The sequence below is a fragment of the Neolamprologus multifasciatus genome, chromosome 4, assembly GCF_963576455.1.
Source record: "Neolamprologus multifasciatus chromosome 4, fNeoMul1.2, whole genome shotgun sequence".
Taxonomy (NCBI): Eukaryota; Metazoa; Chordata; class Actinopteri; order Cichliformes; family Cichlidae; genus Neolamprologus; species Neolamprologus multifasciatus.
The window spans coordinates 3785039-3799829 of NC_140442.1; the positions used below are offsets into that span (position 1 = coordinate 3785039).

General features: G+C 41.1%; 1 protein-coding gene across 2 annotated transcripts in view; it reads left to right on the plus strand.

Moving 5' to 3' along the window:
* LOC146519494 (myosin heavy chain, fast skeletal muscle-like) overlaps positions 1–14791 on the plus strand; it is a 62240-nt gene that overhangs the window by 31902 nt on the left and 15547 nt on the right. The window contains exons 1-18 of one of the 2 annotated variants that reach the window (XM_085158172.1): positions 8–4342; positions 7293–7436; positions 7508–7664; positions 7788–7815; positions 7922–8033; positions 8123–8215; positions 8343–8406; positions 9697–9795; positions 9874–9977; positions 10058–10196; positions 10275–10393; positions 12592–12741; positions 12811–12981; positions 13064–13373; positions 13459–13550; positions 14066–14153; positions 14243–14360; positions 14451–14574. In XM_085158172.1, the coding sequence (XP_085014298.1) occupies positions 4139–4342; positions 7293–7436; positions 7508–7664; positions 7788–7815; positions 7922–8033; positions 8123–8215; positions 8343–8406; positions 9697–9795; positions 9874–9977; positions 10058–10196; positions 10275–10393; positions 12592–12741; positions 12811–12981; positions 13064–13373; positions 13459–13550; positions 14066–14153; positions 14243–14360; positions 14451–14574 (2316 nt within the window). In that variant the 5' untranslated portion in view covers positions 8–4138. Of the gene's footprint in view, positions 1–7; positions 4343–7292; positions 7437–7507; positions 7665–7787; positions 7816–7921; positions 8034–8122; positions 8216–8342; positions 8407–9696; positions 9796–9873; positions 9978–10057; positions 10197–10274; positions 10394–12591; positions 12742–12810; positions 12982–13063; positions 13374–13458; positions 13551–14065; positions 14154–14242; positions 14361–14450; positions 14575–14791 lie in introns of those variants that run through there. The other variant, XM_085158171.1, reaches the window with a different exon arrangement.

Genomic DNA, 14791 nt, shown 5'->3' on the forward strand with positions numbered 1-14791 from the left:
AAAGCAGAGTGCTGAGATAAAAGCCCTGAACGCCACAGGCCTGAAAATCAGTCATTGCAGAAAAGCAGCTAATTTGGCCGCACGAAAATCCACTTTTTTCCCCTCCTGTCAGCACCGCAGTGACCAGCAGCAGCTGCTATGGTCATGACATTCGTAGAAATCCGTGTGAAGCAGGGCTGGAATTACCGCTGCACATGTGTGACTTTGAGCACAGGAGGGTTACATACAAGTGCTGAAGGTAACCTCCAAGAGAGGAGGAGGAGAACGTGAAGAGCTGACAACTTGTTTGCACTGAGAGAAACAGGATGCTAAGTGGACATACGGGGCAAAGAGTGTCCACCAGCTCATCAGTATTTTAGTCACACTGTGGGATTATTCATTCACCTCGAGCGCAGGAGCAGCAGCTTAAAACTGTTGCTGGATACTCAATCAGAGGTTTCTACAGATATTTAAAACAAGGACATAAAGAGACAAAAAACAGTGACAAAGACACAAAAACTAATCATTAAAAACTTGTTCAGTTTGTGGTCTAAGCGTTGAGAGGCCTTATGACTGTCATAATAAACATTATATAGTTTTCGAAATCCATATTTTTAAGACAGTGATAATCAACATTTAATAACAGTGATTTTTCGTTCAGGGTCTGAGAAACAGTGGGATACTTTTCATTAAAATTCACAGAGATGAGAAATTTGAGAGATGAGAAAAATATATGCTGCTTAAAAAAATTAAAGAAAGACATTTTGTGTAGCATTGGGTCAGTTATGTAGCTGAGGGGGGTGTTAATTAGTTTCAGCTGCTTTGGTGTTAATGAAATTAGCAACATGTGCTCTGAAGGGAAAGAGACAAGCCCTAAAACAGGAATGGTTTTACAGGTGGAGGCCACTGACGTTTATTCCCTCATGATCTTTTCTGATTGTATTCTCAGTGCTTTCCTGTCAATGCCACTACTGGTAGCACGAGGCAATACCTAGACCTTACGAAGGTTGGACAGATAGTTCAACTCCTGCACGTGTCATTGCCAGAAGGTTTGCTGTGTCTTCCAGCGCAGTCCTGAGAGCACGGAGGAGATTCCAGGAAACTGGCAGCTACTTTAGCCGGACAGGGTCATCGAAGGCCCTTAACCCTCCATCAGGCCACAGTGGGAAAGTCTCTGACCAGACAATCGGAGGCAGACTGGTCTGACATCCTGTATTGGGTTTGTGTTAACTGCCTGGCACTTGAAGTCTGATTGGCATTTGCCATAGAATACCAGAATTGGCAGGTCCACAACTGGTGCCTCTGCTGGGTCTGGAGAACATTGTTGGGCATGACTGGTTTGGTGGTGGGTCAATGTCGGTCGGGGAAGTAAATCCATGGAGGGACTCTGCAGGCCTTCCAACAGCACCCTCACTGCCATCAGGTATCGGGATGAGATCCTTGGACCCACTGTTAGGTCCTATTATGCATTAAAAATCAAAACGGGCTCTTTCTGGAGAGTAAAATGCAACATCTCACCATAAATATGAATCAAGAAAAATGCCTCATTTAAATTATATAAGACAAAGCTGACTGTTTATCAGATTTATGTGTTCATATTTGACACTTCAGTTAATTTAATTTGCTATTATCGTTATTATTACAAAGCCTGTAAACATACATTCTTCCATACTGCTTGACCGTAAGAGTAGATGTGATATATTTTCAAGCTGACAAGCTGCTGTTCACACCTGCTCCCGCGCACTTCTCCCTCTAATATGACGACATATTAAATTACAGACACTCTCCCATGCTTAGTCTAAATGTGGCACCGTGTATTTCCATACGCCTGTGATGTTCACACGGCCTTCAGTGAGGCATTCGCTGAACTCTGTTATGTGTTAACTTGTAATCAAAGCAGACAAAGCAGACACGTTCCCCCAAGGTGGCTGACTGTCACCAACTTTAGGAGTCATCCAGGCCAAGAAGCATCTAAATGTGAATAATTTAAGCATAAAGCACAGTGCCACTGAGTTAGAACCAGAAACCAATGCCTGCCAATATGTTTGTATTAAGGTATATACAAAAATGATTTAAATGTATAATTATTATTAATTATTAATCAATAATAATTGTCTCTGGGTTATTAATTACATTTTTGTTTGACTTTTTCTTTAATTATAAGCTGTTTTTTCTATCAGGTGATGCTTGATTACGGAGCCCCGTAGGGGACATGGGAGAAAAAAAAAATTAAGACGGACTTTTGCGAGATCTCGCAAAAACTTTTGCGAGATCTCGCAAAACAAACTCGGGATCTCGCAAAAGTTTTAGCTGCATTCTTCGGAGGCCGCCAGCTCGAAGCCGACCGGGAGGTCGAGTCACGATGTGCCGGGAAAGCGGTGTTCCTCCTGGCTGTAGTAGGTCTCGACCTCCCGTTAGCTTCGAGCTAGTGGGTGTCAGATCTCCGAAAACGTTGGAGCTCTTTAGCAAATATGTGATGTCTTGTAAACCGAGCAGGTATCTGACGTTTACACAACTACATTCACGCCTCAAAATATCTTAAAAGTGTATTTTGTGACCGAGAAAGAGTAATATTACAACTAAGTAGCTGCCGCCAACTGTTTAATTCAAGTTTGTATTGTACTGATGTTTAAATAAAGGTTTGAGAAAAAAAAAAAGTAGCTGCCGCCATTGTTAGAATTCAACTTTTGCGAGATCTCGCAAAAGTCCGTCTTAATTTTTTTTTCCCCCATGTCCCCTGCGGGGCTCCGTACTCGATAAACTTTTATTTAGTGCATATAAAATAACAAGCATTAACCCGCCTTGCTCTCCAGTTCTGTAGTATGCAAAAGTATACTGGTACAAATAAAACATTTTTGGAATGCAAAGTGACAACATTGAACAGGCATGACAAGAATGACATGATAACCTTTGAAAAGTATTTTATATGTATTAATGGCACATGTAAATTTGATAGAGTGCAAAAACAGATAATATACCATTTAGAAAGCCATATTTTTGACCTTTTGCTAGAATATATCAGTATTTGCTAGTCTTACACTGAAGATATAGTGATGTGATGGTCAATGGGGGGTGATCGTGGCTCAAGAGTTGGGCGTTCGTCTTGTAATCGGAAGGTTGCCGGTTCGAGCCCCGGCTCCGGCAGTCTCGGTCGTTGTGTCCTTGGGCAAGACACTTCACCCGTTGCCTACTGGTGGTGGTCAGAGGGCCGGGTGGCGCCAGTGTCCGGCAGCCTCGCCTCTGTCAGTGCGCCCCAGGGTGGCTGTGGCTACTATGTAGCTGCCATCACCAGTGTGTGAATGGGTGGATGACTGGATATGTAAAGCGCTTTGGGGTCCTTAGGGACTAGTAAAGCGCTATATAAATACAGACTATTAATGCTACTGAGATCATAGATTACTTTGATGCACATGCATGGAGTGTACTTTAAAAGAATGGAATGTGATGAAATATGATAAAAGGAGAAATCACAGTGTTCTTTAATCTCTCTTGACTTTAAGCCAGTTAATCCAAACAAGGTGCTTTGGAGGTGAATGAGCAGCTGGTCCTTGAGTCCAGTATGAACGTGAAAGTCACAATACATCATGCAGACAATGTTTATGTCCGGTTTATGCCCATTAATAAATACAATGACAAATTCTCCCACTCCAAATCAAAGCTGTCACGCTGAATTACCCGATTAAGAGATTCATCGTGCGTTATATGTGACGCGCGTCCTGCAGATGGAGCCGAGACAGGTCTCGACAGTATGGAAGGCATGTAAAAATAGTTCTCGAGGATCATCACCTGCTGCTGCTGACATGTTCTTATTACCACAGCGAGATCCTGTGCCATATTTAAGTGTCAAGCAGAGATCGATAATGCAGAGAGATTGACATTTGGACAGAGTGACATTGCCAAGTTTGGAGCATCCGGTTTGCTTCAGCAGCATCTCGATAAAAGGAGTTTCGACCTCCTGCTGGAACCATCCATCTACTCTTCTGGTCCTTGTCAACAGTGCTGACTCAGGACTGCATTTGTTTTTTTTAATCACTTGTTGCCCTTGTTTTAACTGAACTGGGTCTAGATACCTGGTGGGTGAGAAAATACAGTCATTCTCCCGCAAACTATTTTTAATTTCCTGACGTTCCTTTTTTCTTTTAAAAATTCAGATATCATCATGAGCACCGATGCTGAGATGGCCCAGTATGGGCCGGCAGCCGTCTATCTCCGGAAACCTGAGAAAGAGCGAATTGAGGCTCAGAACCGTCCGTTTGATGCCAGAACAGCCTGCTTCGTGCCCGAACCCAAGGAGCTGTACATCAAAGGTGTCGTCCAGAGCAGAGAAGGTGGCCAAGTCACCGTGAAGACCGAAGCTGATGAGGTGAATATTTGTGCACGTGTCGTCATCATAGGTGGCAACTCTAACCTTAATCCATGAAGGAAAAGGCCAAAATTAGTCGTTGTGTGTCAGCTGTAAATACTGTTTTCCTTGTTTCCTGATTGCCAAGACTTTGGAAAACAACTGAGTAAGAAGAGAAATTACATAGTCTGACTGTCCAGGGCCAGGGTTAGAGTTTTAAGATAAGATAAACCTTTATTAGTTCCACTTGTGGGAAATTCTTTGGTCACGGCAGAAAGTGGAGAGTACAAAGTTAAGAGCAGCAAAAATTAAGAATCTATAGAATAGAATGAGATAAAACAGAATAAAATACTATGTTGTATCAGAAAAATTGCACTTGGTAATATTGCACATCAGCGAGACTACCATGGTGTATTGGATGTGCATGTGTGTGTCTGTCTGCGCATGTGTGGTCATCTGCAAAGTCTTTATTGTGGCGTCTGACAGACGTTAGAAGGAAAGACCTCCAAAATCTCTCCGTCCCACATCGTGGGTGCTGCAGCTGCCACTAAAGGAGCTGCTCAGTGCTGTCAGAGTCTCCTGCATGGGATGGGAGATGTTGTCCAACGGGGATGACAGCGTAGCCACCATTCTCCTGTCACTCACCACCTCCACTGGGTCCAGAGGGCATCCTAGACCAGAGCTGGCCCTCCAGATCAGCCTGTTCAGTCTCTTCCTGTCTCAGGAAGGGTCACTGAAGTTATTTCAGACAATTTGTTTTGGAGCACAAAGACAAAGTCAATGCACGGCCAGCGTGCGTGACACTTTTCAAGCCCTCTGCACCACATGTTGCTCCACCAAAGCAGTTAGAGGAGAGAGAAAGAGAGAAGAAGGAAAAGAAATAACAGAAGAGAGAAAAGGTTGTGCGGATAGACGTGGGTAATGCATTCAGTGTATCACGCATCCTCATCTCCCTCCATCACTCCTGCAGGGGAAGGAGGGAAACAATAGTAAAGAAAGGTCAAAACTTCTTGAGATAGAACAAAGATGGAGGGGTAAGGGTAGCGAGGGTTGGAGTGAGGAGGTTCCCAAAGGTCAGTACCACTTAGTCCAATTCTGAAAAAGGTTAAGGTCAAAGATGAACAAACCAGCAACACGTAAATCCAAATGTGGCAATATGTATACATCTATTACATAAACATACATTTACGTAAAGCTAATAAAATGTCATTTTTTAGAGGAGAGTTTGAAATTATTTGTCTTATCCAGTGTGTAACATTTTGTCTATGAGCATTTTCCCCAAAATAGTGTCATAATCTTTTTTAAAAAACAGTAAATGTTCGTTAATGTTTGCTGATTTGTATGCTGCGTCCTTCTGGATACAAAGCAGATAGAAAAAAGTTTCAGTTTTGTTAGATTTTCTTTTAAAATGTTTTCATCTTTCAGCTACCATCGCCGTCTGATTTCCAATCCTCTGCTGACATTTTAGTTTGAACTGTCCTTTGTTGTCTTTGCAAACACAAACCGAGGTCTTCCGAGTTCATCTTGTGCTTCTGCAAAACTTCTCAGCTGCAGATATTTAAAGAAATAATCTCCTGTTCAGAGTGAAAAGGAAAACATGCGCATTTAGATGATAAACCTAAAGCAGAAATGTTCTTCTGCTCTTCCAGGTTATAAGAAAATCTTTTTCTTTGAAGTTTTTCTCACATGATACCAAATTTTAATCACATTTAGCAAATGATTTAGCCGTTTTTGGGTGGTTTTTCCACTGTGTCAGAGCATAAACACACCAGGCAGAGGTAGTTTATGCCACGTGTGCCCACTGAGAGATATCATTTGTTAAAAATTAGAACATAATGAACCTCACAGACTAATAGCACAAGAATAACTTTGGCTATTTTTCAGATATAATCACATACAATCAAAACACAACTACAACAGAAGCAAACGAAGCCCAGCTCAGTAGCAGCCAGTGTTGGGGAGTAACGGAATACATGTACCGCCGTTACGTATTTAATACAAATACAAATACAAAATATGAGTAACTGTATTCCGTTACAGTTACCGTTTAAAAAGGTGGTATTTAGAATACAGTTACTTTGTTGAAATAAATGGATTACACGGCGGTACTTCCCTGTTTCATATTGTGGCGGGTCAGGACTGTTTGGGTTTTGTTTGACAGCTACGTTCTGTTGTTCCAGGCGGCAGCGTTACAGTTGCCATGGTTACAGGGTTACGCTCTCGCTCTCTGCGTGTTTCCTGGGTGAGAGAGCGCAGTTGTTGTTGTGCTAAGCTAATAGGCAGAATGCTACAGGTATAGCTCTAAAGAATGTAGCATCATAGGCAGTGTAGTCCGTGCTGCAGGGAGAATGGACTGCCGTACACGTTATGTGTCTGTGAGCGAGGGAGGGAGAAAAAGGAAAAGTACGAGCTGTCATCGAGCCAAAACGGGAGCTGGAAGCTTGTAAATATAATAATAACCACTGCAGCCAAGAAGAGCGCCTGACGAGCCCAGTTGTAAGTAAGCTATTAAGACTCGACTGTACACCGTGTTCGTGTTTTCCTCCAAAAACAATAAGTTCTGTTGGAGCAGCCTTTCAACGCCTCTCTCTGTCTCTCGCTAGCGAAGTGACCCAGACAACAAAGTAAAGCTAGTTTTCAGCTACGAGCCCAACACGGAACCCACCGTATTAGCCAGAGGTCCCTTTACTACGGTTCGGAGCCGCGGACCTTCAGTAACAGTAATAAATCACAGCAATAGTACATTCATGTAGTTGTAAACAGCATGATAATATATTAAGTAATCCAAAGTATTCAGAATACGTTACTCTCATTGAGTAACGTAACGGAATACGTTACAGAATACATTTTGGGGCATGTATTCTGTATTCTGTAGTGGAATACATTTTAAAAGTAACCTTCCCAACACTGGTAGCAGCTAATAAAATAAAATAAAATATTTTGCTTTTCTCTTCTCCATCCACTCTTACAGACTGTAACAGTTAAGGACGAAGATTGTCTTCCCATGAATCCTCCAAAGTACGACAAGATCGAGGACATGGCCATGATGACGCACCTCAACGAGCCCTCTGTGCTGTTTAACCTCAAAGATCGTTATGCGGCGTGGATGATTTATGTAAGTAATAAACGACATTCTCGCTCTCTGTATGACTCGCTGATTTGTCCCACTTATATTCTCCTCTGCAGACCTACTCTGGGCTCTTCTGTGTCACTGTGAACCCTTACAAGTGGCTGCCAGTTTATGACCCACAGGTGGTGGCAGCCTACAGGGGGAAAAAGCGCATGGAGGCCCCGCCACACATTTTCTCTGTTTCTGATAATGCGTATCAAAATATGCTTACAGGTGAGAAAGATAAAGACTTTCTGTGAGCTTTTAGAAGATTATTAAAGACAAACCAGCAGTTCACATGGCTGTTTCGTACAAATTTGTACTGAAGTACGACTATATTTATGTTCTCCCCAACAGATCGTGAGAACCAGTCTGTCCTGATTACGTGAGTCTGAGCATGGAAGCTAAAAACGAGCCTCATATTCCCAAACATTACAAAATGAAGTGCTTTTATTGACCGACTTCAATTGTATTATATTCTGTGTTCACAGTGGAGAATCTGGTGCAGGGAAGACCGTCAACACCAAGCGTGTCATCCAGTACTTTGCGACAATCGCAGTGTCCGGTGGTGACAAGAAGGATCACTCTGCTGGAAAAATCCAGGTAGTGATAGTGAGACAAGAATCCAGCTCATGATCCGAAGCCTGGATTTCATACCAAATCCCAAACATGGTGCTGGTCTTGTTTTTCAGGGGACGCTGGAAGATCAAATCATTTCAGCGAATCCCCTGCTGGAAGCCTTTGGGAATGCCAAGACTGTGAGGAACGACAACTCCTCAAGATTTGTACGTTTTTAAATCAGCGAAAACCGAATAGTGAAAGATGTGTAATTTAATTGTTTGGTGGGTTTTGGTGGATGACATTTGTATTATGTTTTCTTTGAGGGTTTTCACAGACTTTATATTTTTACAGGGCAAATTTATCAGAATTCACTTCGGAACTACAGGAAAACTGTCTTCTGCTGATATAGAAACGTGTAAGTTTGCTTTTACGTAATTGATTCATCCTCATATAATGGCAATTTTATTTGTATAGCACATTTAACTACATGCAATCTCAATGTGCGTTACTAGTAATGCGTTACTGTAATCCGATTACTTTTTTCAAGTAACGAGTAAAGTAAGGGATTACTATTGCAAAAACGGTAATTAGATTACCGTTACTTTCCCGTAGGAACGCTGCGTTACTGCGTTGCTAAAACCGTGATTTTTTTGCGAGAATGTCTCATGACAGTGACGTAAGCGAGTGCGGCGTTCGTGACAACAGCTGTGTGCAGATCAACAATGGATCATATATCAAGTGCAGAGAGAGTATGAGCGTGCAGCGTTTAAAGCGTGGAAGTACTGACCTTACTTTGAGTTTGATTCCGTAAAAAGTGACAAAAACATTAGTGTCCGTTGTGCGTGGGAAGAAAACTTCTTTTTACAGCGAAAAAACCCCTAAACTTCCGAGCAAGCACCGAGTAGCTACGACGTAATGGGAAACTCACAGAGAAACTCACGGATTCTTCCACTGACCGCTGCACACCTGCACCAGGGTAAACCTCCGCCTACCCCACTCCTGCTTTACAGGTGAAAATAGAGCAACAGGACCGCTAGTCTTTGACTTTATTTATTTTCTGCTGTGTTTTACTTGCATCTATTTGAAAGAGTGAGTGTAAACACAAAAAATATTTTATTTTATGTGCTGGAATGTGCAGAAAGTTTAAATATTAAACAAATTTCTTCCAGTCAGAGAATGTTGCAGATAATTAAATTTTTGCCTGATGCATAAAGTTAAAAGATTAAAACTAATAAAACAAGTTTTAAAAAGAGACTTTTCCATTTGATTACATTTTGTATGATGGATTATGCAGAAAAAGTAGAATTGGGCTGAAAGATCTATCACTTTATCACCTATTCAGGTTGTAAATCGTGTTTTTAAAAAGTAACTAAGTAACTAAGTAATTAATTACTTATGAAAATAAGTAATCAGTAAAGTAATGGGATTACTTTTTTGGGGAAGTAATCAGTAATTAGTTACTGATTACTTTTTTCAAGTAACTTGACCAACACTGAACACAATAGACAAAAACATAAAAACCTGCATAGCTTTACAATGACTTAAGGTCATTTAAAGAAGTCAAAATATGATAAAACAAAGCAAAGACAAAAAAAAGATTTAATTTGAGGAACAGTTAAATGAGTTGCAAACATATGTACATGCTATCTAAACAACATGTATTAGATGGTTGGGATTGTTAATTATTTCCTGTAAATTCATGTAGATCTGCTGGAAAAGTCCAGAGTGACTTTCCAGTTGTCTGAAGAGAGGAGCTACCACATCTTCTATCAGATACTGACCGGGCACAAGCCAGAGCTTATAGGTACTGTGAGCATATTAGCTCTTAAAGTATGATTTAACTTTAAGACATTTTTATAAGAAATGTTCTGTTTCTCCTCAGAAATGCTCCTCATAACAACAAACCCGTATGACTTCCCCATGATCAGTCAGGGCCAGATTTCTGTGGCCAGCATCAATGACATAGAAGAGCTGGTGGCCACGGACGTGAGTCAGCTCTGCAGTTCTAATCATTTGCAATGATGTACAAATTTAAACTTTAGCTCATTATTTGTCATGTTTCACAGACTGCCATCGACATCCTGGGCTTCAGCAGCGAAGAAAAAGTCTCCATCTACAAACTGACTGGCGCTGTGATACATTATGGGAACATGAAGTTCAAGCAGAAGCAGCGTGAGGAGCAGGCCGAGCCCGATGGCACCGAGGGTGAGTCCTTCTGCCTTTTCATTATCGATAAACACACCCTGAATGTCTTTATGTCAAAGAAGTCCTTTTGTCTCTCAGTGGCAGACAAAGTCGCCTTCCTCATGGGGCTGAACTCTGCTGACCTGCTGAAAGGACTCTGCTACCCCAGAGTGAAGGTGGGGAATGAATATGTCACCAAAGGCCAGACAGTCCCTCAGGTACAGTAACAGCATAAAGACTCTTAAAGCGCGATAGCTTGGACTGATAGTTTAAATGATTGCACCAGAGGGTGATGCAAAGAGAAGTGTTGTCGCTATCCTCCTCACATCAGCTGGAAAACAAATCCTGTGATCAGAGTCAGATCTGTGTGAAGGGCATGAATGTTTCATAAGAGCTGTCACCTCCAAGGACTCCAAGATAAAACCCAATGACAAAATTAAAAGTATGTAAAACTCACAGTACGAAGACTTCTAATGGACTTTAATGTGATGAATCCTGTTAGGTGCTGGTAACATGTTCACTGGTTCCCATTATTCCACCTAATCAGGGAGATTTGGTGTTTGATCATCCCTGTGAAGTTCATTTCCACTACTTTGCTGAATCAGGGATAAGCTTCAGAGCTTAATAATAAAATCTCTTGTTTTGGCAGATAGAGTTGTCTGCCTCACTTGTTAGGCCCCTAGGTGGAATTAAAAATACTGATAACATTTTCCAGTCTAAGATAAATAGCAACTAATGATTGCAACAGTTGTACTAACTAGACTGTCAAGGACTCACATTTCTCTGTGTAAGAAATACATAATGCGGATTCAAAGGCTTAGACAGAATACAGCTTTTTTGTTGGCATAATCTTCCTGCATTTGTTTGCTTGGGCACCTTTCTATATACATGCAAAATAGCAAGAAAAGAAGAGCAGCGCAGGTGAGATGGACTGCAGTTGGATGCCAATTTACTAAAGTAAAAAGTCTCAAAGCCCCATCAAAAACAACATTAATTGGTCTTTGCTCGAGCAGAACTGCTTTCCGAGTCTGACATTTAAGTCAATCAGCACCTGTCAAAGACTGAGTCCTTATAAAGGAACTCAAAATAAGCTTCTTGCAGACCACATAAACAATTCCTTTAAAGTCCAGCCACAGTGATGTCATTGCCATGTATTAAAATGTCATAATGTTAGTGTAATTCTCCCCAATCATACAGTTATGCTAAACGGTGGCTGGAGACTGCTGCACAAAATTATTGCAACCTTGTATAATGAATTTAAAATGGCAGTAAGACGAATCTGTGTGTGATTGAATATCAGCTTGTAATTTTTATGCAATCTGTTTGTGGTAATTTGATAATTAACTATGATAAATGTGCAAAAATATCAAATCTGCTGTTTTCTACATACATAAACTATTATTTATAGTCAAGCCAGAACACCGTAGTCCTGAAACAGAAACTCTTCCATACACAGTGACACAGATGCTGCAGGACAGATGCATAACCATATATAACCATAATACAGTCAGTTGGTCCAATATTGCTTTTAGGAGACACATTGAAGACGAGTTGCACTCATTGGTGCACACTGACTCAGACTGATTGAAACATTTGCCAGCTTTTATGAATTTGTCAACCATTTCCAAACCTTCACCAATACAGTCACTGGGCAACTACTGAGTTTTCCTAGTCAACAGGATGCCAACACCAATGCCTGAGTTTTGTTTGTTTTCTTAAATGGTGGTAGTGGCTTGTCCGTCTCTTTTAGTTGAGCTACTTTAATGAAACTCTTTAATTTAACCCTTATGCCTCCTTGTCTCCTTTTTCTGACCCGGACACTTTTTGTTACTTCCCCCTCACTGCCTAGACCCCTCAGGGGAACGTAACACCCACCTATTTGGTTTCCTCTAGTGTGACTGAGCTAACAGCTCTTAGACTATGTCCTTGTGTAATTAGCAGACAAATAAAAATGTATCATCTGGCAAAAACTACACTCAAAAAAATTTGGGGGGATTTACTTTAAAAAGTGGTTCCACACAAATGAGTTAAGGAAACAGTTTGGGTTTACTTAAATCATTTGTGTTATTTTTAGTGAAATATTGTATTTTTGCAGGTTAACTCAACTGATTTTCATTCAGTCGGGTCAAATTAATACTAACACTAAGTTAGTGGGTTTATTAGGAGTAAGGAGTACAAGAGGATTCCTTAACACCAACAATAGTGATGTTTCATTTTTTTAGTGTACAAAATCACCCTGCACTGATGTCAGTGTCCCCTTAATGAACTGGCTCACTAGCCTGAACATTAATATAGATTATTATAAAGTGCCAGAAGCCCAGATTTCCTTGGTATACTTTCCTTTACAGCCTATCTGTAATTATATTTTTTGTTTTTCCCACACAGTATTTTCTCACCTACTTTGTATCATAAAAAGGTCGCCAATGCAGTCAGTGCTCTGGCCAAATCTGTCTATGAGAAGATGTTCTTATGGATGGTCATTCGGATCAATGAGATGTTGGACACAAAGCAGCCGAGGCAGTTCTTCATCGGCGTGTTGGACATCGCTGGATTTGAGATATTTGATGTAAGTTTCGACTCTCGCAGTCAAATACACTCTCTTCCCTATTTGTTGAATTCTGGGTTCTTGTTGTAGTTCAACAGCATGGAGCAGCTCTGCATTAACTTCACCAACGAGAAGCTGCAACAGTATTTCAACCATCACATGTTCGTGCTGGAACAAGAAGAATACAAAAAGGAGGGAATCGACTGGGAGTTCATTGACTTTGGTATGGACCTGGCAGCCTGCATTGAGCTCATTGAAAAGGTGGGATAAACATTCTGATATAAATGCATCAGATCTCATTTTGGACACCGTATCTCATGTGTTTCCATTATGTATTCAACAGCCAATGGGCATCTTCTCTATCCTTGAAGAGGAGTGCATGTTCCCCAAGGCCTCAGATGCTTCTTTTAAGAACAAACTCTATGACCAGCATCTTGGCAAAACAAGTGCTTTCCAGAAACCAAAGGTTGTCAAAGGCAAACCTGAGGCGCACTTTTCCTTGGTGCACTATGCCGGCTCCGTGGATTACAACATTGGCGGCTGGTTGGAGAAGAACAAAGACCCACTGAACGAGTCGGTGGTGCAGCTGTACCAGAAGTCATCAATGAAACTGTTGTCGTACTTGTATGCCTCTTTTTCCAGTGCAGAAGCAGGTGCATTATATCTGCTGAATCTGAAAATCAGTGGGAACTCCAAACCTCAGACATGCAAACTAATATTTCTGTTCCTTCTTCGCAGAATCAGGTGGTGATGCTGGAGGAGGCAAAGGTGGAAAGAAGGGAGGAAAGAAGAAGGGAGGCTCATTTCAGACAGTGTCTGCTGTTTTCAGGGTACAGAAGTGATCTGTGGAAAGTTAACTTTCACTGTTTTGATTTTTAGGGGTGGTGATCCTCCAGTAAGCAACACAACTTGAATACTAATGACTTGTTGGGTTGGTCTTAGAGAAATTTGTGTCCATAATCGTGGCAAAGCCTCCTCGTGTTTACTTCGGTTGTTGTTTTTGAAGTTGTTGGTCTAATGGATGGGATATCCCTAACTTTTGTTTTCAGTAAAACCAAAAAATAAAAACTGCTCATTGATCAAATCTGCTCAAAAAGATTTATGTTCAGGTCAGGTTGCTGACATCACTCCACTTGACAAATGTTGGCTTTTTGACAAGTTTCATAGAGTCTCTTTTTGGATGTCAAGGACATTTAAATTTGACCTCATTTCCCAAGAGGACAAGTCCGCGATTCCTTTTGATAGTCTAATTTTCCAAGTTATGTGTGCCCGGTGTGAATGCTGAACTGAACTGATATTCTAAATGTGTGATAACCTCAGAGATCTGCTAATTGTTCTTCTGCAGGAAAATCTCGGAAAGCTAATGACCAACTTGAGGAGCACACATCCTCACTTTGTCAGATGCTTGATTCCAAATGAGATTAAAAAACCAGGTACACATGAAAGAAAACACTTATTTAAGACAAAAAGAATACAAATTATTACCTGATTATTATAATCTGTCGTGTCAACTTCACTGCAGGTATCATGGACAACCACTTGGTCATTCACCAGCTGCGCTGTAACGGTGTGCTGGAGGGCATCAGGATCTGCAGGAAAGGATTCCCCAGCAGGATCCTTTATGCTGATTTTAAGCAGCGGTTGGCACTGATTACAATTCAAAAACAGCTAATAATGAGCATTTAACTAAATCCTTAGCGTTTATGATTGCTCCCATTTATCCACAACAGATACAGAATCCTGAATGCCAGTGCCATCCCAGAGGGACAGTTCATCGATGGAAAGAAGGCTTCTGAGAAGCTTCTTGGTTCGATTGACATTGACCACACACAGTACCGGTTTGGTACCACAAAGGTGTTTGTCCAGAGTGCTGTGAAGTTCTAAAAGCTTTTAGGTACAAACTGATCTGTTCATAAGCAGTGTTGGGGAGTAACGGAATACATGTACCGCCGTTAGGTATTTAAAATACAAAATATGAGTAACTGTATTCCGTTACAGTTACCGTTTAAAAAGGTGGTATTTAGAATACAGTTACTTTGTTGAAATAAATGGATTACACGGCGGTACTTCC